Source organism: Mustela nigripes, chromosome 7 (assembly GCF_022355385.1).
Source record: "Mustela nigripes isolate SB6536 chromosome 7, MUSNIG.SB6536, whole genome shotgun sequence".
Taxonomy (NCBI): Eukaryota; Metazoa; Chordata; class Mammalia; order Carnivora; family Mustelidae; genus Mustela; species Mustela nigripes.
Window position 1 is genome coordinate 76,752,820 of NC_081563.1, and position 26,284 is coordinate 76,779,103.

The window sequence follows — 26,284 nt, forward strand, 5'->3', positions numbered from 1 at the left end:
CTAAAAATAGGAATTTGGATTGAAACTGGAAAGCGACCCCAAGATACCTATCATTCTTCACTGTAAACTATTAACACAGCTTATGCAAGAATTCATTTGTGTTCCATGAAATTCTAGCCAGCTGTCTGTAGCTCTTCACATTGCCTAGTTTTTTTGTCTTTTTTATTTTTTTAGATTATTTATTTCTTTATCTGAGAGACAGCATGAGCAGGGGTAGAGGAAGAGGGAGAAAGAGACTCCCCACTGAGCAGGGAGCCCGACACAGGGCTGGGGTCCAGGGATCATGACCTGAGCTGAGGACAGCAGTTTAATGAACAGAGCCACCTAGATGCCCCTCTTTTTGATCTTCTAATATCATTATTGCCACATAATATTTTTCAGTGAAAGCAGCATTTTGATCTTTAGATTTGATTTCATTTGCCATTTGGAACAATAATACTCATTTAAAAGAAATGTCTCACTCAGGGTTCTCCATAATTACATGAAAGTCTGCCCTTACTTAAAAACCATCTGTAAATGCTTAGAGAAGCTCATACTGTGTGCCATTTGTCTGCATACCTTTAACCCAGATACTTCTGATTTTGGTGCTACTTGGGAGGACAGTTGCATATGAGTGGAGGGCTGGCCCTGAGTCCATCGGAGACCACATGTGATCCCTCCTCTCGATTCCCTCCCCGTCCACAAGCCCCATTATTAGTGGCTTAAATAAGCATCAGGAAAAAAAAACAAAAAGTTTGGGGACTTAATCTTTGGCAGTGAAATCAGAGCATGTCACTTCTAAGATGAAGAGGCTCGCTCATGAGTTGCATTCAGTTCCTCCAACTCTGGAGCCACTGAAAAGGCTCAGGTCATATAAAGTCATTAGGCAAGAAGGATGTATTCATCCCCGGGCCTCAGAAGAACTGCGTTTGAACCACATCTCAATTCAGTAATCCTCCTGGTGGCATGGAAGCACCAAGCCCCCCCAAATTCTGTAATACCCATTACAAGTCCTTGGTAGTAAAATGTGTCATTTATGATACTTCTCCAGACTCCTCCTTACTCCATCTCCACAGCTGCATGTAGATCCTCACAGGGACTGAAATCAGTCCTCACAGGTTTGAGGATTAGCTTTAAGGCCCTTTTCACCTTTCCTGAAGACTGTCTTTGCTTAATTAGCTCTCTTTTCTCTGCTCAGTTCTTTGTTTTGCCATGCTTCACATGGACACCAGAAAATATTACCTCATAGTCACTTGTCATCTGCAAAGAGGGAGAGTTTGACTACTTCTTTGCCGATTCAGATGCCTTTTCTTTTTGTTGTCTGACTGCTGAGGCTAGGACTTCTAGGACTATGTTGAACAGCAGTTGTGAGAGTGGACATCCCTTACATATTCCTGATCTTAGGGGAAAAGCTCTGTTTTTCCCCATTGAGAAGGATAGCCACTGGGCTTGTCATAGATGGCTTTTATGATGTTGAGGTATGTGCCCTCTATCCCTACACTGTGAAGAGTTTTAATCAAGAAAGGATGCTGTACTTTGTTGCATGCTTTTTATGCATTTCTTGAGAGGATCATATAGTTCTTGTCCTTTTATTTTTAATTAATGTATTGTGTCACATTAATTGGTTTGCAGATGTTCAGGAAAAATCCCACTTGGTCGTGGTGAATAATCCTTTTAATGTACTATTGGATCCTATTGGCTGGTATTTTGGTGAGAATTTTGGCATCCATGTTCATCAGGGATATTGGTCTGTAAATCTCTTTATTGACGAGGTCTTTGGTTTGAGATCAAGGTTATGCTGGCCTCACAGAGTTTGGAAGTTTTCCTTCCATTTCAGTTTTTTGCAACAGTTTCAGAAGAAGAGGTATGAATTCTTTTTTAAATGTTGGGATCGATTCCCGCATCAGGCTCTCTAATCAGCAGGGGACCTGCTTCCCTCTCTCTGCCTGCCTTTCTATCTACTTATGATTTCTGTCAAATAAATAAATAAAATCTTAAAAAATAATAATAAATCTTTGGTAGAATTCTCCTGGGAAGTCACATGGCCCTGGGCTCTTGTTAGAGGAGATTTTTTGATTACCACTTCAGTTTCCTTGCTGATCATGGGTCTGTTCACATTTTCTCTTTCTTCCTGGTTCAGTTTTGGTAGTTTATATATCTCTGGGAATGCACCCATTTCTTCCAGATTGCATAATTTGTTGGCATATAGTTGCTCATAAAATGTTCTTATAATTTTTGTATTTCTTTGGTGTTGGCTGTGATCTCTCCTTTCATTCATGATTTTTTTGGGGTCCTTTCTCTTTTCTTTTTGATAAGTCTGGCCAGGGTTTTATCAGTCTTATTAATTCTTTCAGAAAACCAGCTCTTAGTTTCTTTGATATGTTCCACTGTTTTGGTTTCTATTTCATTGATTTCTGCTCTAATCCCAAAAGACTCCACCCCAAAATTGCTAGATATAAAATCTAGCAGGATATAAAATCAATGCACAGAAATCAGTTGGGTCTATACACCGACAATGAGACAGAAGAAAGAGAAATAAAGGACTTGCTCCCATATATAATCACACCCAAAACCATTAGGATACCTAGGAATAAACCTAACCAAAGAGGCAAAGGATCTATTCAGGAAACTATAGAATACTCATGAAAGAAATTGAGGAAGGCACAAAGAAATGGAAAAAAGTTCCATGCTCATGGAACTTTTCACAATTCAAGTATTGTGAAAAGGTCTATGCTACCTAGAGCAATCTGCACATTTAGTGCAATCCCTATCAAGATACCATCAACTTTTTTCACAGAACTGGAACAAATAATCCTAAAATTTGTACAGAACTAGAAAAGACCCCAAATAGCCCAAGGAATGTTGAAAAAGAAAAGCAAAAACTGGTGGCATCACCATTCCAGACTTCAGGCTCCATTACAAAGCTGTAACCATCAAGACAGTATGGTACTGGCACAAAAACAGACACACAGATCAATAGAACAGAATAGAGAGCCCAGAAATGACCCTCAACTCTATGGTCAACTAATCTTTGACAAAGCAGGAAGGAATATCCAACGGAAAAATGTCTCTTCAACAAATGGTGTTGGGAAAATTGGACAGCTACATGCAAAAGAATGAAACTGGACCATTTCCTTACACCACACACAAAAATAGACCAAAATGGATGAAAGACCTAAATACGAGACAGGAATCCATCAAAATCCTAGAGGAGAACACAGGCAGCAACCTCTTCAACCTTGGCTGCAACAGCTTCTTTCTAACACCTCTCCAAAGGCAAGGGAAACAAAGGCAAAAATGAATACTGAGACTTCATCAGGATAAAAAGTTTTGTACAGCAAAGGAAGGTCATCAAAACCAAAAGACAGTTGAAAGACTGGGAGAAGATATTTGCCAATGATGTATCAGATAAAGGGCTAGTATCCAAAATCCCAAACACCCAAAGAGCAAATAACCCAATCAAGAAATGGGCAGAAGACATAAACAGACATTTCTCCAAAGACCTCCAAATGGCCAACAAAGACATGAAAAAATCCTCAGCTTCACTCAGCATCAGCGAAATACAAATCAAAACCACAATGAGATACTACCCCACACCAGTCAGAGTGACTAAAATTAACAAGTCAGGAAACAACAGAAGTTGGCAAGGATGCAGAGAAAAGGGAACCCTCCTACAACTGTTGGTGGGAAGGCAAGCTGGTGCAGCCACTCTGGAAAACTGAATGGAGGTTCCTCAAAAAGTTGAAAATAGAGCTACCGTATCACCTAGCAATCGCACTACTGGGTTATTTACCCCAAAGATACAAATGTAGTGATCTGAAGGGGCACCTGCACCCTAATGTTTATAGTACCAATGTCCACAATAGCCAAACTATGGAAAGAGCCGAGATGTCCATTGATAGATGAATGGATAAAGATGTGGTGTATATATACAATGGAATATTACACAACCATCCAAAAAAAAAAAAAGAAAATTTGCCATTTGCAATGATGTGGATGGAACTAGAGGGTATTATGCTAAATGAAATAACTCAGTCAGAGAAAGATAATTATCATGATCTCACTGATATGTGGAATTTAAGAAACAAGGCAGAGGATCATAGAGGAAGAAAGGAAATAATGTAACAAGGCAAACCAGAGAAGGAGACAAACTATAAGAGACTCTTAAGTCATAGGAAACTGAGTTTCCTGGAGGGGAGAGGGGTAGAGGGACGGGGTTAACTGGGTGATGGGCATTGGGGAAGGTATGTGTTGTAGAGAGCATTGGGTATTATATAAGACTGATGAATCACAGACCTGCATCCCTGAAATGAGTAATACATTGTATGTTAATTAACTGAGTTTAAATTAAAAAGATACTTCCTCAGGTTTTGCTAATTTTTAAAAGCCCTCTAGTTTTAATGTTTCCTTTTTAAAAAAATTCCAATGTAGTTAATAGTATTCTATTAGTTTCAGGTGTACAAAATAGCAATTTACCAGTTCTATACATTACTTAGTGCTCATCATAAGTGTACTCAATCCCCATCACCTGCTCTCACCCACCTCCGCTCTGATGACTATCGGTTTGTTCTCTAAAGCTGAGTCTGGTTTTTGTTTCTTTTTCCTCTGCTCATTTGTTTCTTAAATCCCACATATGAGTGAAATCATATGGTAATTGTCTCTGACTTATTTCACTTAGCATAATACCCTGTAGATCCATCCATGTTGTTGCAAATGGCAAGATCTTGCTATTGTGGCTAATATTCCATTGTGTATGTACACATCTTCTTTTTCCCTTCATCTATCGATGGACACTTAGGTTGCTTCCATAATTTAAGAAATCCTCTAGTTTTAAAGCATTCCTGATTTTAAGGGGACATATGTTTAGAAAGTATTTGGTGAATACTTCTACCTCTTTTCTATATTTTTATTGCCAAAGAAAGCAAAAAAAAAAGTTTGGTTGAACAATATTTTTAAGGTCGTCTTGGCCAGCCACATACATCTATTTTGAATCCGTTTTAAAAAATCAACTTGTCTTTAATCCCTAAGCCTAATAATTTAAACTCATAAAACACACTGATTTACATGTTTAGGGAAAAATGTTCTTACTGTCCTTTATTGAAAATGCTATTTCAAGCATTTTAAGACTGTGGTCCACTTATGGTTGAAAACTTTAGAAATTCTTAAGAGGCAAGGTAGAAACCTTAGTTTGCATTCACTTTCTCAGTGGGTTAAGCCTCTGCCTTCAGCTCAGGTCCTGGTCTCAGGGTCCTGGGATCAAGCCCCACATTGGGCTCTCTGCTCAGCAGGGAGCCTGCTTCCTCCCTCTCTCTGCCTGCCTCTCTGCCTACTTGTGATCTCTGTCAAATAAATAAAATCTTTAAAAAATAAAATAGCTCTCTAAAACAACAATGAAGAATTGCAGTATAAAGAAAATCCTCTTACCTACTCTTCCTTTAGAGAATTAAATCATATTATTTTGACTTCCCATGACAGGCGTATTGAAGGTCTAGTGGTCATCGTGAGTTCTTTATCACACCAGTCATTCTTTGTGATATGACCTGTGTGACCAGCCCTGTTCTCTCGGTTTGCTCTCTGCAGAAGGGAGACAGATATCTTTAGCAAAGAATCTCAAAGCAATGTCCTCACCCTTATCATTGATAAAAATAATACAGTGCTTCCAATTAAAAGCAAGATAAATGATTACTGTTTATTCCTTAGGAGTTAACAGTATTTGAAACCCTATGTGGGAGATGACAGGTGAACTGAATTAACATCACTTAAAAAAAAAAACGAGCTGCAAAGACTACTTTGGAGTTACTATACAAAAACTTCCAAAGTCTGTCTTCAGTTTTAAAACTTTTAACATTTAAACTTAAGTAACTTGAATACAGGTATAAAAGAGACAATCCACAATGTTTCTGAAAATGAGAATGCAATTTTCTTTTCATAACAACTATGAACTTCAATTATGTTAGCCAGAGAACAGTGATTGCCTTATCTTGCAGAGTAACCACTTTCAGCTTATCTGAAATAATATACTTTGTACAATTACTGTGACACTGAACAACATGTAAGAAGCCAGGAGGCAATCCCCTGTGATAATCCCTTTACATATGAGTCACTTCATGCAGGGTTTCCACCCATACTAGAATTTATCTTATGAATTGTAAAAGTAACATATGCTCATTACAAAAAAAAAAAAAAAAAACCCTCAAAAGATACACAAGTATATGAAGTAGAAAGTGAAGGTATCCTGTCCTCTCTCCACCCAATTGTTTCTTTCATGTGGCACAGAAGACTGCTGTTTTTGCTGGCTGCCCCTGGGCATTGATGTCTTTAATAACGTCCTTACTAGGAGATAGCAAAGTTGTTTCTCATCCTGCCCCAGTATACACAGTGAATATCCTATTTATATCCTTGCACTCTTCTCTATTATTCTATGAGACACATTTTGAAAGGCATAATCACTGGGTCAAAAGAATATATACATTTTAAATATTGATAATTTGACAACTTCAACCTAGTTTTGGCAAGAGCTGAACAGGAAACAAAAATAATATCACTTTTGGGGCACCTGGGTGGCTCAGTGGGTTAAAGCCTCTGCCTTTGGCTCAGGTCATGGTCTCAGGGTCCTGGGATCGAGCCCCACATCGGGCTCTCTGCTCAGCAGGGAGCCTGCTTCCCTTCCTGTCTCTGCCTGCCTCTCTGCCTACTTGTAATCTCTATCTTCAAATAAATAAATAAAATCTTTAAAAAAAAATAATATCACTTTTAAATAAAGTATGACAAATGCATTTAAGAATAGAAAGAATCTGTACATATATGTAGTATATAATTTCATCTTTAATAAGTGCCTAAGTGTTACTTAGGCTACACAGAAACTCTGAAGACTCTACATTTCTAGAAAATAAATCAATTTTTAAAATTTACAGAATAATTGTCTAGAAATTTTGAGGATGGTAATACCATAAAGGATGTACTGTCATACCCCATAAATGCTTAGACCGTTTTAAGGTGCCTAGTTTAATTTTTAAAGTTTTTTCCTTAAGTAACATGTATTTTTGTTTTAGGAACTGGAACAATACAAAAGAAGTTCTTCCAAGTCTTGGAAACAAATTGAGCTTGATTCTTGAACCTCATTCAACTATACTGTATTTATTTCTTCTCCCCCCCCCCCACCAAAAGTAAGTTTATTTTATTAATTAGTTATAATGGTAATAAGTGAAGGACGCCGTGTAATTTGTTAAAGGAAAAGTGGCTTTTCTTGTATTAGTGCAACACTCTGGATACTTCTAAGTCTTTTACAAGGGGAAAAAGTAATTACATGCAATATTTTTTTTTTTAAATAAAAATCTTCTTTCTCTAATATGTTTAACTAGTATATACTCAGTTCAGCATTTGTAAGTTTCTGCTTATATCATTTCAGGATTATGAAAGCAAGAGCCTTTAGTAACAGTTACCAGTGGAGTTTAAGCATTTATATTAGATTCCTTCTCGAAGGAGCTCTTGGGTGGGTCACTTGCCCAAGTACCATTATTTGACTCTAAAACACAGGCACAACAGGCACCTCAAGAACCCATTTAAAATGCATATTCCTGGGGCACCTGGGTGGCTCAGTGTGTTAAAGCCTCTGCCTTTGGCTCAGGTCATGATCTCAGATCTCAAGGTGCTCGGATCGAGCCCTGCATTGGGCTCTTTCCTCGGCGGGGAGCCTGCTTCCCCCTCTCTGTCTGCCTCTCTGCCTACCTGTGATCTCTGTCTGTCAAATAAATAAATAAAATCTTTAAAAACAAAAAAACAAGAGGATTAAATAAATATTCACTTAAAAGCATTCACTTTTAAAATAGCTCTCTAGGGGCACCTGGGTGGCTCAGTGGGTTAAAGCCTCTGCCTTCAGCTGAGGTCCTGGTCTCAGGGTCCCAGGATCGAGCCCCACATCGGGCTCTCTGCTCAGCAGGAACTCTGCTTCCCTCTCTCTCTGCCTGCCTCTCTGCCTACTTGTGATCTCTGTCAAATAAATAAATAAAATCTTTTTTAAAAATGCACATTCCTAGGTGCCTCCTTCCATGGCAGGCAGTGCATCAGTTTCATAAAATGCACTTTCCTGGGGCTTGTGGGTGGCTCACTCATTAAGTGTCTGCCTTCAGCTCAGGTCATGATCCCAGAGTCCTGGGTTTGAGCCCCACATCAAGCTCCCTGCTCTGCAAGAAGCCAGGTTTTCCCTTTCCCACTTCCCCTGCTTGTATTCCTTCCCTTGCTGCCTTGTCAAATAAATAAATAAAATCTTTTTTAAAATAAAGTAAAATGCACATTCTTGAGTCCCCACACCCAGAGATCCTGAATCAGGCCCACAGTAATCTGCATTTTTAATTAGCACCTCTGATGATTGTGACATAATTAATTTGAGCATAACTTTTTTTTAAAGATTTTATTTATTTAGGGGCGCCTGGGTGGCTCAGTGGGTTAAAGCCTCTGCCTTCGGCTCAGGTCATGATCCCAGGGTCCTGGGGTCGAGCCCCAAATCAGGCTCTCTGCTCAGCAGGGAGCCTGCTCCCCCTCTGCCCTGCCTGCACCTCTGCCTACTTGTGATCTCTGTCAAATAAATAAATAAAAATCTTAGGGAAAAAAAAAAGATTTTATTTATCTGAGAGAGAACGTGAGGGTGGGAGGGGCGAGGGGTAAAAGGAGAAGCAGACTCCCCACTGAGCAGGGCCCTGATGCAGGTCTTGATCCCAGGACCCTGAGATCAAGACCTGAGCCAAAGGCAGATGCTTAGCGACTGAGCCACCCAGGTGCCCAGCATAACTTTTTGAAGAACAGGTAAATTTAAGGATATAATCTATCAATAAGCAGGCCCAAACTTCATGAATTGGTAATAATGAAAGATCATTTCCAAAGGGAAATAGCTTTTAATTAAGAAGCCTTCTTGATCTTATGAGTTTGTGTACCTGCTAGCCAAATTCAATCTGGAATAAGCATAATTATTGTCATTGACCAAGAAAGTAATTTACTCTGTGTTCTTCCATTTCCATTACAAAATATGCTCATTCTAATACACTATACACCCAGCTTCAAATAAGCACATTTAGTAAACCCAGAACACCAAAACCGTTGAGTGGTATCTGAGTGGAGAACAAACTACCTGATCACTGCAGTGAAATAAGATTTCATAAACAACTTGGGGCACCTGGGTAGCTCAGTCAGTTAAGCATCTGCCTTCAGCTCAGGTCATGAACCTAGTGTCCGGGGATCCAGGCCCACACCAGGCCCTCTGCTCAGCAGGAAGCCTGCTTCTCCCTCTCCTCTACCTGCTGCTCCCAGTGCTTGTGCTCTATCAAATTAATAAAATCTTTTTTTTTTTTTTAATGTTCCTCATTTTTAAAAAAAGACTTCAGGATGCCTGGGTGCTCAGTGGGTCAGGCCTCTGCCTTTGGCTCAGGTCATGATCTCAGGGTCCTAGGATCGAGCCCACATCAGGCTTCCTGCTCAGCAGGGATCCTGCTTCCCCCTTTCTCTCTGCCTGCCTCTTTGCCTACCTGTGATCTCTTTCTCCCTCTGTCACATAAATCTTTAAAAAAAAAAAAAAAAAAAAGACTTCATAAACTACTTGCAGTCCATGTGATTCCAGCACTCTTGACAACAGGAGTTTCAGCATGTTTCCAAAGATCCTCAGTCTTAGGTGCAGGCACCCTGCCCAAGTGCTATGGAGAAAGAGCTCCCTTTAAATTAATAGTGAACAATAATCTCAGAAACATCTACTGACTTGGGAAGAAACAGCCTGTTCCACAACAGTAATAGAAATTTCTATTATATAATTTGATCGTCTTACACATCACTGTCCATTTTTACTTGAGACACAGACTGTCACATGTTGAAAGTCATTGTGTTTTTCTAAGATGGTATCAGTTAACATTTAATAGCTTGAAGTCACATGCTATGTCAATTTTCCAAATGTTTCTGAGCTAGAATGAAATTCATCTGCATATGAATAGTAGAAATGTTTCCACTTACAGTGCACACCCATATTTTTAGTAAGTTGAAATCAGCAATTTCAAAAGAGGTTCCTGTGGGACTCTCTTTGAACTACTTTAAGAGATTATCATCTGCAGAATTGTCTATAACTGATGTGACATATATAATCTGTAAGGCATTATGTAACTATTACACCATAATCATCAGTGTCAGAGACCTTTTATAAAAATTGACAATACTATTCTGGTAACTTGCCAATGCCTGCAGATCCTTAAATACAGTTCTAAGAAATAGAATTTTACCATGGTTTCCTTAATGAAATGATCTTTTCTGCTATAATATGAGACATTTCAAATGCTATAATTTATCATTCTTTACAAGTTAGGTCACAGCAACTGAACAAGTTCATGTACTAAGATGTTCTCCCTCAGCATTACCATGGTAACACTGAGACAGGGTCTTTTCAGACTTGTACATGAATTACCTGAAGATCAATCAGAAAGATAATCAGTCATTTAGTATAGAACCCATTTTTAATCATCTATATACATCATTTCATCCCTAAAAATATGTAATACAGGTATCTCTATTTATCAGCATTATTTCTCTTTATGATTCAAGATCCCGAGTTTTGTGTGTGTAACTTGGTTTTTCTTAGTGTAAATACTATGTCAGTTGAACAGCTTTTTTGTATGGACTTAAATAACGCCTCCTATCTAGCCTTAAGGATGTCACTTCTCAGTGCATACACTTTAGCTAGTAACATTCACTTTTGATTTTATAAGGAAACTAAGTGAAAAGTGGAAAAATAGTAAACTAATCTTTTTTTTCTTTTTAAAGATTTTATTTATTTATTTGACAGAGAGAGATCACAAGTAGGCAGAGAGGCAGGCAGAGAGAGAGGAGGAAGCAGGCTCCCTGCTGAGCAGAGAGCCTGATGTGGGACTCAATCCCAGGACCCTGAGATCATGACCTGAGCCGAAGGCAGCAGCTTAACCCACTGAGCCACCCAGGCGCCCCAGTAAACTAAACTTTAAAGACATTACCTGAGGTCTGTCTTGTATGCTGTGATCTCAGCTCAGCCCATTCCCACAGGTTTTCACTTTATCTCCCAAAAAATCACCAGGTGCTCTGTGTCAGGGGTCGTCTTCATCCAGCATCTGTCAACATCCTTTCAGTGTGACTGGGTAACTCAGACCCTCATGTGGACGTGCACACATAAATATGGGCTTTTCAGTGATAATGAAAGAATTGCCATCAACCGCCCAATTTTGCAGGATGTTTTGCTTCACTCAAACCCACAACTCTTTTTTGTTACTTACAGTCAGTAACCACTCAAATGTCTTCTTATCAAGCCTTTTATCAAATAGAAGCATAATTTTAAAAATTTATCTTTAAGTAGTCTCTACACTTAATATGGGGTTCAAACTCACAACCCTGAGATCAAGAGTCAAATGCTCCACTGACAGTGCCAATCAGGTGCCCTGTAAGCATAATTTTTTAACTGACTTATTTTGCTATGTAAAACAGCAAAATTTTGGGGCGCCTGGGTGGCTCAGTGGGTTAAGCTGCTGCCTTCGGCTTCAGGTCGTGATCTCAGGGTCCTGGGATCGAGTCCCGCATCGGGCTCTCTGCTCCACGGGGAGCCTGCTTCCCTCTCTCTCTCTCTCTGCCTGCCTCTCTACTTACCTGTGATCTCTCTCTGTCAAATAAATAAATAAAATATTTTAAAAAATAAAATAAAATAAAAAATAAAACAGCAAAAATTTTTTGTGCCTAAAACAAAGAAAACAGTCACACTAGTCTCCCATAACTTTATGAATTATTACTATTTACATTTTTGGACCAGCTCACTCTCCAAATAACATGTGTCCCTGCAAGTCAGAATATCATTCAAAGCCTGCATGATCTCTGAGTCACAGATGAAGTTACAAGACTTAAGATGTACTATCAAGAAACAAGTGGCTTTCTTTTTTCAGACATTCAAAGTAGTCCTGCACGTCTGGGTCTTAAGGTCATTTTCACAGCCATGTTCTTTACTATCTGCTAATGAGATGATCCCTTATTTTAAAAACAACTATTCCTAGGATGACAAGAACTGGGATAAAGGCATACAGAGCCAGAAAGTTTGTTGTGAATCTGGATGTTGCACCCGGACAGATTCTCTCAATAAATGTAATTCCTTGAGTGAAGACACACATTGGATTAGTTGTCACAGAACCATTTGAGCTGCCTGCAGAGAAAAAATGGACAGTGTCAGATGTGATGCTTCCCAGGTACTTTCATCAACAAGTATTTACCAACTACCCAATAAGTACACTTCATCATGGACGATATAGGACATTTAAGAGACCCTGGAATTCATTTTTAGATGAAGCAATAGTGAGTGTTCTGGGCCCTGGCTTCATTTGAAGATAGAAATGGGTTTGTTTCCATTTGGGGTATAAACTCATTACCATAGTACTGATAAAGATCATGATCACTTATGATCATCTAGTACTGAATATCCTAAGGTTACTGCTGTTACCACCTAAAAATGTTTAAAACAATTACTAAATTATGCCAATTCTTTAGTTGCCTTCAGGGAGTGGCCTGGGATTTTCATGGCCAGAAGGACCTTGTTATGCTCCCACTGCCTCTAATGGGATAGGGGAACAGACTTTTGCCAAAAATGGCTTTACTCAGCTATACTCTACATACATTTTTAGGGAACAAGAAGCCACTGCAACCTGCTTCAATCTGTTCTGTTCAGTCGGTATAAAAACTGATTCTAGGGGTGCCTGGGTGGTGGCTCAGTCAGTTAAGCATCTGACTCTTGGTTTCAGGTGAGGTCTTGATCTCACAATCATGGGATTGAGCACCGTGTAGGGCTCTGTGCTCAGTGCAAAGTCTGCTCTAGGTTCTCTCCTTCTGCCCCCCTGCCACTCACGTGCACACAGACTCTCTCTCAAGTAAATAAAATCTTTAAAAACAAACAAACAAAAAAACCTGATTCCACCCAGAGTATACCTCAGTGTACTTAGGCCTGTCATTTTTCTTCAAAGATTTTATTTAAGTAATTTCTACCCCCAACGTGGAGCTCAAACTCAACCCCAAGATCAAGAGTCACATGCTCTTCCAACTGAACCAGCCAGGCGCCCCAAGTCTGCAGTTTTCTGAGAAAATCAGAGTGGCCTTAAGCTGATGGCCTTTGACAGGTGACTAACTTGCCTTTTACTCAAAATCAGAAGAACTGTTAGACTTTTATTTCAAAACAGTATTTTAAATCTATTATAAAATATAACTTGTATTTAAAAAATACATTTCCCCCAAGGAATCACTTCCTCAGAGTACTATGTAAAGAAAATAATATTCCAAAATAGAGTACTTACCACAAGTGAAATTCTGTCCATAGAACTCATTGACTATAAGAATCTCAGAGCAGTATTTTTGGAATGTAAAATAACTGAAGATTTTTAAAGGAATGGACATTTCTTCTGTGTTTCTGAAGAAAAAAAAGAGAGCAAGCTGAAATTCAGTAGGCTCTGATAATAGTCCTATTAGATGAAAAGAAAGGCAACCCTCAACCCTCATTTTATTTTTTTTTAAGATTTTATTTATTTATTTGACAGAGAGAGATCACAAGTAGGCAGAGAGGCAGGCAGAGAGAGAGAGAGAAGCAGGCTTCCCGCGGAGCAGAGAGCCCAACGCGGGGCTCGATCCCAGGACCCTGAGATCATGACCCGAGCCGAAGGCAGCAGCCCAAACCACTGAGCCACCCAGGCGCCCCTCAACCCTCATTTTATGTTTCCCATTTTGAAGATAGTTTTTATCTCTCATGAAAATTGTGCTCACTGTGAAAAACAATTCTGAGAAGTACAAAGATAAACCACTGCCCAGAAATAACTGTGGTTAATATTTTGGTGATATGTGTAACATGTATTATAAAATTGTACGTAAGTGGAATCACACTCTTCATGCTCTTTTCTAACCTTTTTTTCAACTAAACATATGCGTCAGGCAGCCTTCGAAGTCAGTAAGCATAGCACTCCATCACTTTTAATTATAGCTCAGTGGTCCATTATAGTAGAAATCTCAATTTAACACTCCCCTGATGATGGATTGGTGTCTAATTTTTTTTGATAAGCATCATTGATATAAACATAAAACACACACATAACTCATCACTTTAGAGGGTATTTGTGATTAAACAGAGATTTGGTGGATTTGGTATGTGAAGTGAGAATTAACTATGATACAAGGGGAGAGGATGGAGAGAGCAAGCAGACAGACGTCCATTGTAAAAATGAACTCTGTCCCCTCTTCAGTCTTTTTGCTGAACTTACGGCCTCCTCTGTCCACTATGTAACTTATATCAGTCAACAAATATGTATTAAATTCTATTTGTGAGGCACTAGTTCTAAGTGTTTGAGGAAGTCAAAAGAAGTGTCCTACCCCTAGAGAACTCACAGTGTAATCGGAGACATAGAATATATATCCTTAAGACTATAAAAATACATAGTGGTAAACAATTTGTACCAAGTATAATAATCCAGCACATGTCCATGACATTGTTGTACTTAGTATTTATGGTTTGTACCTATTCCCAGGTGACCCCCCAAACCCCACGACTTTCAGTTACTGGCAATATTCTAAGGCACAAAATTCAGTCAGCCCATTGAGAGGCTGCTAACTGGAAAGGACAGGTAGGAACCCGGGTAGGAAGGAAAGAAGGGGAAGGACATTCTAGGAAGGGAGGACGGTATGAGCACAGGCATGTCAAGGACTGCATATAGGAGTGAATAGGCCAGAAGGGCTGGAACAGAGGACCTGAAGCTGAGTTTGGAATGCCAGCCAGGAACCTGCTGTTTTGGACCCTTGCAGTGGGTTGATATTGAAAGACCATAAAAGCAGTGTTTTAGGAAAATCAGTGTGGCACCAGCAAGCAGAGGGATCATTAGAAGGGCAGATAAAGAAAAGCAGGAAAGCAAAAGGGAGCAGGTGACGGCAGCAGCTCAAGGATTAGATGACAAAGGATGATGCCCATGAGAATGTGGCTGCCCAGCTGGCCAGAAGGTTACCCCCTTAAGCAGGAACCACACACCTTCATCTTGCAGTGCACCCCACAGGGTGGAATACTACAGGTAAAGGCCTCACATGTATTTGTGGCGAGACAGCAATGAAAAACCCCAACAGAGGGCGCCTGGGTGGCTCAGTGGGTTAAGCCACTGCCTTCGGCTCAGGTCATGATCTCAGGGTCCTGGGATCGAGTCTCGCATCGGGCTCTCTGCTCAGCAGGGAGCCTGCTTCCCTCTCTCTCTCTCTCTCTGCCTGCCTCTCCATCTACTTGTGATTTCTCTCTGTCAAATAAATAAATAAAATCTTTAAAAAAAAAAAAAAACCAACAGAAGCTGGGGACTATTCCAATGCAAGGGCCATCCAGGGGAAGAGTGTAGTCATTCATTCACTCAATTCAGTAGATATTTTCTGCAAACCTACTTGGTTCAAAGCCTTGGGCCAGCCACTAAGAAGAACTATAATGATGAATGAGGCATAGCTGCTGGCCTCGAGTCTGCCGTCCTTGGAAAGGAAGGCTGCAACAGAAGTGGCAGGCTTTCAGAGAGCTGATCTATCCAAGGGAACAGCAGTCAGGTTTCGTGCGGGTGGCAAAGGGACACAAACAGGTTCATGAAAGACACAGGACGACAATCAGGCTAAATCACGGAAATCCTTGGAGTATTTCAGAGAGGAATGAACTAAAGATCTAAATTTATTGACATGGGACTGTCTACATTATATCATTAAATGCACACTTAACTCCTTCACAATAGTACAATCTCATTTTCATTAAAGATTATATAAGAGTCTAGCAAGAAACACAACAAAATTTAAGTTTGTGAGACTTCAGTAACTTTAACTTTCTTCCTTATACACTACCATATTGTGTACAGTTTTTCCCCCAAAGAACCTGCATTATTTTGTATGTAGAAAGAACAAAGCTATTTCTGTTTGTGTTTAGAGGAGGAGGCAGCCAAAAATGCAAATGTTGCAGGCACGCAGTCAGGAAAGGCAATGACTTGAGGGAAGAATGTGAACTTTATGATGAGGAGGTCAATGGGGCTGGCCCCTGAAGAGCAGAGCTTCAATTCAGTGACGGGAGCAGAACCCAGGTGAAGCCCAGATGTTGAGGTTTTGCAAAAAAAAAAAAAAAAAAAAAAAACAGGAGACTTTGGTAATGCTGGCCACTGCCTGCCTTTTCAGAACAATAAATTTCCTTTTTCTACAAACCAAATATACAAAATAGTGCCAGACTGACTGGAACAAGTAATGATTGCAATATTTAAGAGATGGGGTGCCTGGGTGGCTCAGTGGATTAAGCCTCTGCCTTTGGCTCAGGTCATGATCTCAGGGTCCTGGGATTGAGCCCTGCACTGGGCTCTCTGCTTGGCGGGGAGTCTGCTTCCTCTCTCTCTGCCTGCCTCTCTGCCTACTTGTGATATCTCTCTCTCTCTCTGTCAAATAAATAAATAAAATATTTAGTAGGAAAAAAAAATATTCAAGAGGTGATCCTGCCCAACGTTGGATCTGTACCTTGCTGGCTTGATTTGATTTGTGCATTTTTTATAGAGGCTAACAATCATTTAAGCAACACAAATACAGTGCAATAATGGCGTCATAAACAAGGTCCTCCTGGATTAATCAAAACCAGCTCACTTTGCTTTGTGATATTTCACCTTTCTATAACTCACTACAGCTTATGAAGTGCTTCTGATTATCTCATTTGCTTCTCATGTTTCCCTTGTGGCAGAAGGGACCAGATCACGAGCGCCTTTTTATAAATGAGAAAACTAATTTAGATAGAAAAGGGACTTGCCCGCGGTCATGTGGCAGATACAAGGCAGAGGAAGTCTCTGACTCCTGGGTCAGTCCTCTCTCCAGGGAGCCACGTGCAGCCTGGGAGTCTTCACAGTGGCTTGAGTGGAGCAAAGTCAAGTCCAACCTGAGTTTTCTTACCCAAACATGAATTGTTCTGAGAGTGAAATAATTAAATATATAAATATAATAATTTTATCTGTAGATGCTCTGGAGCTTTTTTAAATTAAAGAACCAGCCACCTTCACATTTCCTCAGGGAACCACCGCTCACATCACTCACCTGGGACCACTGTCACCCTTCTAAAATTTTCCATCCTTTCTGCTGCTTTTTAATTTTTTTTTAGAGGTTTTATTTATTTATTTGACAGAGCAAGAGAACACAAGCGGGCAGAACAGTAGGAGAGGGAGAAGCAGGCTCCCCACTGAGCAAGGAGCCCGATGTGGGGCTCGATCCCAGGACCCTGGGATCATGACCTGAGCTGAAGGCAGAAGCTTAACCCACTGAGCCACCCAGGCTCCCCTGCTTTTTTAAAATATATGTGTGTGTATATATATTTTTTTCTCTTGCTTATTTATAAAGTGCTTTTTATAGAAATTCACAAAACAAAAATATGAAGAAAAAACTAAATTACCCAGAGATAATTACTATTAACATTTGTTAACATTTGTGTCCTTCTAGTCCTGATACTTTCTTGATCTTTTATCATGCAAGCTCTTATCTGACTGTTCTTACTTCCTAAAAGAAAACAAGGAAATAGAGAACCAGAACAGAGACAGTGCCAGGGCGGAAATGAATTAAATGCAAGCAATTTGCCTATAGTAAGAGGCTGTGAGTTTTTCCAGAGAATGGATTGGTTTTCTTCCTCCTGTTACAACATGTGAATCATATGAATAACACACCTAAATTGTCATTTCCTGATTCTCAGTGTGAAGACATTTTACTGAATAAATGGTAAATAGATCAAGGTCTAAATAATGATAAGCAAGCACTATAAACTCCCCAGACCATAACGTGATACCTTTAGCCCGTGTCACATAGCTTTCCTCTTAATTTGTTATCGAGTGATCATTAACCACAAATCATCAATGAAAATCCTCTGAATTGTTATATCTTACCTTACTAATCCAGAGCCCACAAGTATCCCAGCAATGCAGAGCAGAGCCACTATGCTGTTGACCACATTTGGGTTTTGGACCATACCAAGTAGCACAAGAGTTAGAAATTCACCAATTAAGTGGGGGGCCAAGAGAGCAGCAGAGAAATATCCAAATCTGGCAACCTCGGGATATAAGCCCAGAGTCCTGGAAAAACATAGGGTCTTTAGTTTCCTCTCCAAGGATTATTTAAGAAAAACACCACACGTGCCTTTCATGAATAAGTCCATGGTGGTTAGTCGGTGGGAAGAGTTTGTGGGGTAAGCCACACTCCCCTCTGAGAGGCCTTTTCGGAACAGAGCCAAACTTGGAGACCATTTAGTAGCACTACAGTTGTTTCTCCAGCTTCATGTACCACCTGTTCCCTTTCACAGCTTCTTCAGTTCTCAGAGGAAAATATTAACACGTGTTGCACCTGGGTAGCTTAGTTGGTTAAAAGTTGCCTTCAGCTTAGGTCATGGTCCTGGTGTCCTGGGATAGAGTCCCGCTTCAGACTCCCTGCTTGTGGGGAGCTTGCTTCTCCCTCTTCTTCTGCCATTCCCCCTCACCCTGACCTGGCTTGTGCTTTCTGGCTCTATCAAATAAGTAAATAAAATCTTAAAAAATATATATTAACGCTTGAACAGTGATCACAACTGGAGCAATTAGTAGAGTGGTTGAACTCCCCAGGCTTCTCCAAAAATAACCACGTTCTGCCTATGCTGGCACTGCTCCTGTCCTAGCTAGCCTACTCTCCCAGTGTTAAGGGCTCACTCAGCCTACTTCTCTGCTCCTCCATCCCGTTTATGTGGGGTTGCTGCCAGTGTGAAAACCCTTCACTGCTGCCATCCTCTGGTGAATTAGCTCTCCCAGGTCTGTTCCATTCCATTCTTGTCTTTTATTCTACCAGCCCCTTCCATTGATTTGATCTTCATTTTCTTGTAAACAGACTTTCCTACATCCATGCCCCTTAACTCTTAAACTCCTTTCACTAAATACACTTCCTAGATAATAGTATGTCCTCAAGAACCATTAGTTATGGCTGTTCTCTCTTCCATCTGTAGAGTAAGGAAAAGGAGTTGGCATGTCTCGTACACATGCCTCCTGACCACTCTCCAAATCATGAAATTTGCTTGTACTGTTCTCTTTCTCAGTGCAATCCTTTGTGGCTTTTATGACATTTTCTCACCTTTGATGATCTTATGATATCTATACCAGGGTCAGTCTTTGCATTCCCATCCACCCTCATTATCCTCAAGGTCTTTTTAACCTTCCTGATTAGCCATCAACATCAACACTTCCTAATTAGGTATCCTGATCTGTTCCAGTGGCCCCATCCACCTAAGCTTCATCACTCACCAAATCTTGGACTTAAATTTTACTCAGAATTATTCCATTTTCCCAAGATTTCAGATTCTAAAAGTGCTCTCTCTGATTATGGTGTCCCTCCGGCCTCCTATTTCCCCCAATCCCAAGCTACCTCAGGTCCTTACTGCCCCCACCCCCTGCTATTCTTTGCCTGAGCAGTGCCCACACCGTGGAAGCCCTGTTCTTTAACTTAAATTCTCTCCCTGAAGGTGTGCTGAACAAGGCATACTGCTATACTAATCAGATCCACTCTCCTTCACCTGACCCCCAGATCCCTAATTTTTTCTCATTGTAGCACCATCTGTTCACTCCTCTTTATGGAGTCTTCTGTTGTACATAATATGGTGCCTAGCACTTAGTAGGCATTCAACAATTATTTCTGTCATTTAATTGAAGTATTTGCTACAGTAACAGCTGTGCTGCTACTGGAAATGATTGACTTTTTATGCCTGACTTTTTATCAAAAATAGTCATGACCTGTATGCTTAGACTGAACCTAGTTTAAAACTGCCGTTTTCTCAAATCTTTTTTTTTTTTTTAAGATTTTATTTATTTATTTCACAGCTCACAAATAGGCAGGGAAGCAGGCTCCCCGCTGAGCAGAGAGCCCAATGGGGACTCAATCCCAGGACCCTGGGATCATGACCTGAGCCGAAGGCAGAAGCTTTAACCACTGAGCCACCCCGGGTCCCTGTTTTCTCAAATCTTAAAAGTACTTTCTTTCTCATGCACAGTTTTTCGTGCTTCACAAATTCTAAAGTGCATAGGACCCACCTGGGGCATCCTTTTAAACACGGAACCCAATTCAGTAGCTGGACCGGCGATTCTGCATGTTAGTCAAGCTCCAAAGTACGGCTGATGCTGGTCCATGGGCCACACTGAGTGGCAAGAGTCTAAATTAGCAAGGTCTTCAATTTTCAGCAACCTTGATTTACTCAAAAATAACTGGATTTTTAAAAATCTGCTGGATTTTTAAGTCCATGCATCATGCAGCCTGATCTAGACAGGTCTGTGCTTTACATCATAGATTAGAAATTCAATATGCTCCCAAGTGTCAAAGAACAAGGAGGCTTCATCAGGGCCAGCAGGAAGGCCCTGTGGTCCTTGCCATTATCCTCAGTGAAAAGCCCAGCCTCCTGCTAACTTAGAGCAAGTTAGCACTCACCAGAATGATGCCAATTTCTAATCACCTGCACCAAGACCCTCCCACTCTTCATCTGGAAGCTCAAACTTATTAGGTGCTGGTTTGTGTTTAAGTTATGTATCACTTAGTTCATAGTAATTTTTCATCTCACATATCATGGGTCTATACACTGGCTATGTTAGGAGCACCTGCTTATGAATCCCATGGCTCTAAGAAAGACAATATCTCAAGAACTGCCTGAAGTTCTCTTGAGACAACAAGCTAGGTACCATTACTCTACTAGAGGCTCAGAATACCAGGTACTACCCCCATCTTAAGGGAAAGCCGTGGGAATTAGAGAAGATACTTCTCCCTAGGATGACAAATCCTACAAATAACTACCCATTTTTGGACTTCTATTTTTTAAAAGCTCTAAGAAACAAATAGCAGCATTGTCTATAAGCCATCACTCACAACCTAAGAGCATCAGGGATACTTCATGGTTTCCCAGTGCCTCTTCCCATAGCCCCTCTCCTGTCACTCAGGCCCACTCACACCAGCCCAACTCTGATGTCACAGGTGGGTTGGTGGAACCTCAGGCCGAGTTGCTGCTCTGGCTGACAGGAGCCATGCTTCATCAAGATGCAGCAGCTAGTTGTTGCCCCTACACCTGGATCCCAAAGACTTCAGGGCAGTTTTCTCTGCCCAGGCCCCGCAGAGGATGTGGGACATGCCAGTCTCTGGCACCATGTAGTCCTGTGGTTCTGCTCTCAGGTCCCATGTGACTCCAGCCGGGTTCTTTTATTTGTCTTGAAGCAAAAGACACTGTACTGGTCATTGATGGCCAAAGACAGACCTCCAGGGCCAAGAAGAGGGAGTTCTTCACCCTGGAACTCCTCCTTCATCAGTCCCAGTGACCATGTGGAACTTGCCAGGAGGCCTGACCCAGAAGGACTGAACACCTTTGAACACCCCCTTACCAGTAGCATACACTGCTGAATATCATGGTGGCAAGGACACTGAAGGGGAGCGCATGCAGCACATAAGCCAGCAGCATCTGCCACTTCTGGTACAAGCCATCTTGGCTCTCCTGGTCGCTGACAGTTCGCAGCACAGGAACTGGAAACAGAAGGCAGGTTTCAGAATAGCCAGTCACGACACAGCTCAAACTGAACTTGAGTTGTCAGGGCTGGGTGGTGGGGACCAGCTGGGACTTCCTAGTCTTGGAAAGTGGGGACTGCTGTCGATAGAACTTTAAGTACTTCCCACCACAGAACTCTACCCTACCTGAATTACAGTATGGTTGCATAAGCTGTCAAAGTTTCTTTCTTTCTCTCTAAAGTCAATGGAGGGTTGTCACAAATTCAAGAATATATGTGCATAAGGGTCATAAATGACGTGAGGTAGTTTGTCCTCTTTTTGTGCAGGGTCTTGGCACAGAACATCAGACAATTAGGCACTGCTGCTGGATTCTCACTGAGTTTGAAAATTAAGTGCTAGCTGTGCTAAAATCGGCTCCAAAAAGAATAGAATAATGCCAAGTTGGCAGGTATCTGGGCCTCCAGGGCCTGTACATCCTAATGGCAAAGATAGGAATACCAGGAATGATCTTTTAAAAAACCCTTCCCGAACCCTGCCCCATCAGCAGCTTCTAACTTCTCGTTTCTCTGGATCCTTAGACCCTTAACGAGATCTACTTGGTGAACTAATTCACACTATGAGGTTAGTAACTCCGTACTTAATCCTTCCCCAGGGGGAGAATCTGGAGAGAGCCAAGTTTAGCTCAGTGAAATACCCTTATAATAGTGGAATCTTGCAAGATGCCAGCTGGAGAGGAGAGATCATCCGGAAGAGGGGAAGTGCCCTCCCCGCCCCCAAGGGGGCACCTCCTGGGCATGGGCACTCACACAGATTGACAGCGTTCAGCATGCCTGTGTATGGGGTGGCACCCACTAACTGGTACAGGAGCCCCACGCGGTCCTGGACAGCGCCCTTCAGCACATCGCTTGGCACCCGCAGAAGGTAGAAGATGAGGAACAAACCCATGATCAGATTCTGAACAAGACGCATCATCACCGCCAGCTTATTTCTCATTAAGTTCCTTGTCACTCTCCTGAAAGCCAAACAACCTCGCTTTAATTCTCTTTCTCTTATTGGTGGATGTCTAACCACCTAAAACAGGGTGAAGTTCTTACCTCAAGAGAACATCCAGTTTAGAGAGAGCTCCAGGAGAATCTTTGGTTTTGAAAGGAACCATTGGTAATGTTTTCAGGTGTTTTGTTCTTTCAATATTTTCCAAGGTTTTGCGATAAATTGCTGATTCTTTGTAGACAGATTCAATCATTTGAACTCTCTTGTAGGTTTCTATTTCCCGTTCTTTGCTTTGGGTATCCACTGATGTCAGGTCCACTAATTTTTTTTTTCCCCAAAAGAAATGACCCATATGTTTTTAAATGCATACATATGCACAATGGCTCATAATGTATGTTTTATCATTGATTCAGGAGTACTAGCTAGTACCTCATCCCATCAGAATAATACCTGGTGATCATGCCCACCTGTAAAATCAGAATATTTTAAACCTATCAGCTAGGCCTTGAGGATTCAACTGGGGCTGTCTGGGAGAATTTAGAAGCTGTGCTGATTCTTCTCTGACAAAGCGAACATGCAGCGATTTAAGAGAGGCCCCCACCTCATTCTGATAGGTCATCTATGGCAAGTTATCTGATCTAGCCAAGTTAACTCCTTAAAGAGTGAAATTACCAAAACAAAAGCAAGAATAAAATCCACTAGTGCTGTTGACATCTAGGCAGAAATCTGAGATGACAAAATTGAATGATCATTCATCATGGGAAATGTGGGGGAAAAAACTTACTATAAAAGTCAAAAGGGTTTGAATGTTCGGGACAAGGGTAACTGCAACCACTGAAGAAATCAAGCATTTCTGCTGGTGTCCCACAGAAAACCAGCTCTCCGTAGCTCAGAATGGCGATTTTATCAAAGAGCTGGTGGGAGAATCGATGGCATTAGTGTATATCAGGTCACCATATCCTTCTGGAGAATATATTTCCAAGCAGTCAGTCCCTGTTGATCTCACCCATGCATCGGGATTCTTACTGTGCCCACTGGAGACACACAAAGCATGTTCCTATTTTTTTAAATCTGCGTTGCCAGTGTGTATCGTGCTGCATCTGGCCTGGGCCCAGATGAACTCCTGGACCTGGCCAGTGGTCCTAGGTTTGAGGGCCAGCCATGTTCCTGAGTGAGTGACCTTGGACCAGATGTTTGTTTGACCTCAGACCCTTGATTCAATTTCGCATCATTTCTAAGTCTCCCTCTTTTCTGTAAAGTGGCAGTACTGATACCCACGTCATAGGATTGTTGTGTGGACCAAAGAACTAGTGCAGAGAAAGTATTTGGTACATGGTAGGTGCCCTTCCCATATCAGGAGCTATTGGCCCCAAGAGCCCTGGTTGACGAGTACTAATCTCTACCTCACGATCCCCAGCTCAACACGTACATCTACCCACCCTTGATGAGTTAAGCAGGAACAAGAGTCACCCTCACCTGGAAGAGCTCAGAGCGTGGCTGATGGATGGTGACAATCACAATGCGGTCCCTGTGAGCCAGCTCTGCCAGGAGGATGATGATTTGATTTGCTGTCATGCAGTCCAGGCCTGTGGTAGGCTCATCAAACAGCATGAACTCTGCAGGCAAGAAGGGTCAGGTTTCTGAGTCACTGACGAGACTGGGCTCTGGACTCTAAGCTCAGAATTTTGAATTACTGAGGCATCTTACTCCATCCCATCTTAACCTATCCACACAGTGCACCGTGAGAAGTACCTACATGTAAATGGCTTTCAGCCCGAGTCCAAATGAGGGAATCTTACTTCAGAGATGCAGCTCCAGAGCACATCTTGGCCTTAATCATTAAAGGGTACAGGGCAGCAACAAGATCACGCCTCTCAAATGTACTATGGATTGCTTGGGCTCTGTCCAGAGGACCATGACAAAGAACAAGGGCTGACGAGTGGGCACCAAGTTGTTTTCAAAAGGCTAGCTAAGAGAAGGCTGGTTAAAAAGACATAACCTCAGGGCACCTGGGTGACTCAATCATTAAGCCTCTGCCTTCAGCTTGGGTCATGGTTCCCAGGGTCCTGAGATCGAGTCCCACATCGGGCTGCCTGCTTGGCAGGAAGCCTGCTTCTCCGTCTCCCACTCCCCCTGCTTGTGTTCCTCCTCTCGCTGCGTCTCTCTTTAATAAATGAAGAAAATCTTTAAAAAAAAAAAAAAAAAAGACATAACCTCACTTCATGTGAAGCACTTTCGAACGTTGACAGGGTCTTTGCACAGCAAAAAACTGCCTGATAAAGTCTGAGCTGGGATAGGCATTAAATTCTTTAGAAGGTTTAACTGCAGCTATCTACCCAGAAAGTGAGAAGGGCTCTTAAGAATGTCTCTCTTGGGGCACCTGGGTGGCTCAGTGGGTTAAAGCCTCTGCCTTCGGCTCAGGTCATGATCTCAGGGTCCTGGTATAGAGCCCTGCCTCAGGCTCTCTGCTCAGCAGGGAGCCTGCTTCCTCCTTTCCTCTCTCTGGCTGCCTCTGCCTACTTGTGATCTCTGTCTGTCAAATAAATAAATAAAATCTTTTTTTTTTAAGATTTTATTTATTTATTTGACAGAGAGAGATCACAAGTAGATGGAGAGGCAGGCAGAGAGAGAGAGAGAGAGAAGTAGGCTCCCTGCTGAGCAGAGAGCCCAATGCAGGACTCGATCCCAGGACCCTGAGATCATGACCTGAGCTGAAGGCAGCAGCTTAACCCACTGAGCCACCCAGGCGCCCCTAAATAAATAAAATCTTTAAAAAAAAAAAAAAAAGAACGTCTCTCTTCTTTGCCTTCTAGTGACCAACCATCTGAAGAGCAGGCAGTCTTAGTGGGCCCCTGTGGAGTATCCAGGTGCAGCATGTCCTCTTCCAAGTGCTTATAAGAGCTGAGAGTTCCCCAGTAATGAGGAGAATAACCAAACCCAGCAGGAAAGGCAGGTGACTGGCTACCCCATCTTGATAGCTCCTCCCTTCAAAATACACACTTTTTTGTGTATCATTGAAAGTCCTGCTTTAATTCCTGCTATTTAATATGTTCTTTTAGGCACACCAAAACTCATTGACTTTCTATAGCCACCACCCCCACCAGAGCTGCTACTCTAATAACAAGGGACGGGCCAGAGTCCTGTGCTCACGGAAGACCCTAACTGAACATTAAAACACAGATGCAGTGCTTCTAAGTCCAAGAGCTATTTTGTACTTGGATAGCATAACATCAAGAACTATGTAGTATTTCCATTCTGTGGGTTGCCTCTTTGTTTTGTTGACTGTTTCCTTTGCTGTGCAGAAGTTTTTGATCTTGATGAAGTCCCAAAAGTTCTTTTTCGCTTTTCTTTCCTTTGCCTTTGGAGACATGTCTTGAAAGAGGCTGCTGTGGTTGATGTCAAAGAGGTTACTGCCTATGTTCTCTTCTAGGATTTTGATAGATTCCTGCCTCACATTGATGTCTTTTATCCATTTCAAATTTATCTTTGTGTATGGTGTAAGAGAATGATCGAGTTTCATTCTTCAACACATTGCTGTCCAATTTTCCCAGCACCATTTATTGAAGAGACTGTCTTTTTTCCACTGTGTATTTTTTCCTGCTTTGTCAAAGATTATTTGACCACAGAGTTGAGGGTCGGTATCTGGGCTCTCTATTCTGTTCCACCCATCTATGTGTCTGTTTTTGTGCCAGTACCATGCTGTCTTGGTGATCACAGCTTTGTAGTAAAGGAGAAGATATTTGCAAATGACACTACAGACAAAGGGCTGATATCCAAGATC

At 41.5% G+C, this 26,284-nt stretch overlaps 2 protein-coding genes across 7 annotated transcripts in view; one reads left to right on the top strand and one right to left on the bottom strand.

The window, feature by feature from the left end:
• DYNC2LI1 (dynein cytoplasmic 2 light intermediate chain 1) overlaps nt 1-26,284 on the top strand; it is a 68,215-nt gene that overhangs the window by 35,427 nt on the left and 6,504 nt on the right. The window contains exon 13 of one of the 4 annotated variants that reach the window (XR_009405403.1): nt 7,032-7,145. The exons of 2 other annotated variants lie outside the window; for them this stretch is intronic. Coding sequence is in view for 1 of the 2 variants with exons in the window: in XM_059406217.1 (XP_059262200.1) it covers nt 7,032-7,094 (63 nt within the window). In the remaining variant the exon portion in view is untranslated. Of the gene's footprint in view, nt 1-7,031; nt 7,332-26,284 lie in introns of those variants that run through there. One more of the 4 variants, XM_059406217.1, reaches the window with a different exon arrangement.
• Nucleotides 1-26,284, bottom strand: part of ABCG5 (ATP binding cassette subfamily G member 5) — a 41,503-nt gene that overhangs the window by 1,361 nt on the left and 13,858 nt on the right. For 2 of the 3 annotated variants that reach the window (XM_059406214.1, XM_059406212.1), the window contains 9 exons: nt 23,980-24,119; nt 23,288-23,417; nt 22,608-22,821; nt 22,320-22,525; nt 21,393-21,531; nt 17,904-18,089; nt 13,305-13,417; nt 10,980-12,166; nt 5,404-5,553 (listed from right to left, as the gene is read on the bottom strand). In XM_059406214.1, coding sequence (XP_059262197.1) covers nt 11,973-12,166; nt 13,305-13,417; nt 17,904-18,089; nt 21,393-21,531; nt 22,320-22,525; nt 22,608-22,821; nt 23,288-23,417; nt 23,980-24,119 — 1,322 coding nt within the window. In that variant the 3' untranslated portion in view covers nt 5,404-5,553; nt 10,980-11,972. Of the gene's footprint in view, nt 1-5,403; nt 5,554-10,807; nt 12,167-13,304; nt 13,418-17,903; nt 18,090-21,392; nt 21,532-22,319; nt 22,526-22,607; nt 22,822-23,287; nt 23,418-23,979; nt 24,120-26,284 lie in introns of those variants that run through there. The other variant, XM_059406213.1, reaches the window with a different exon arrangement.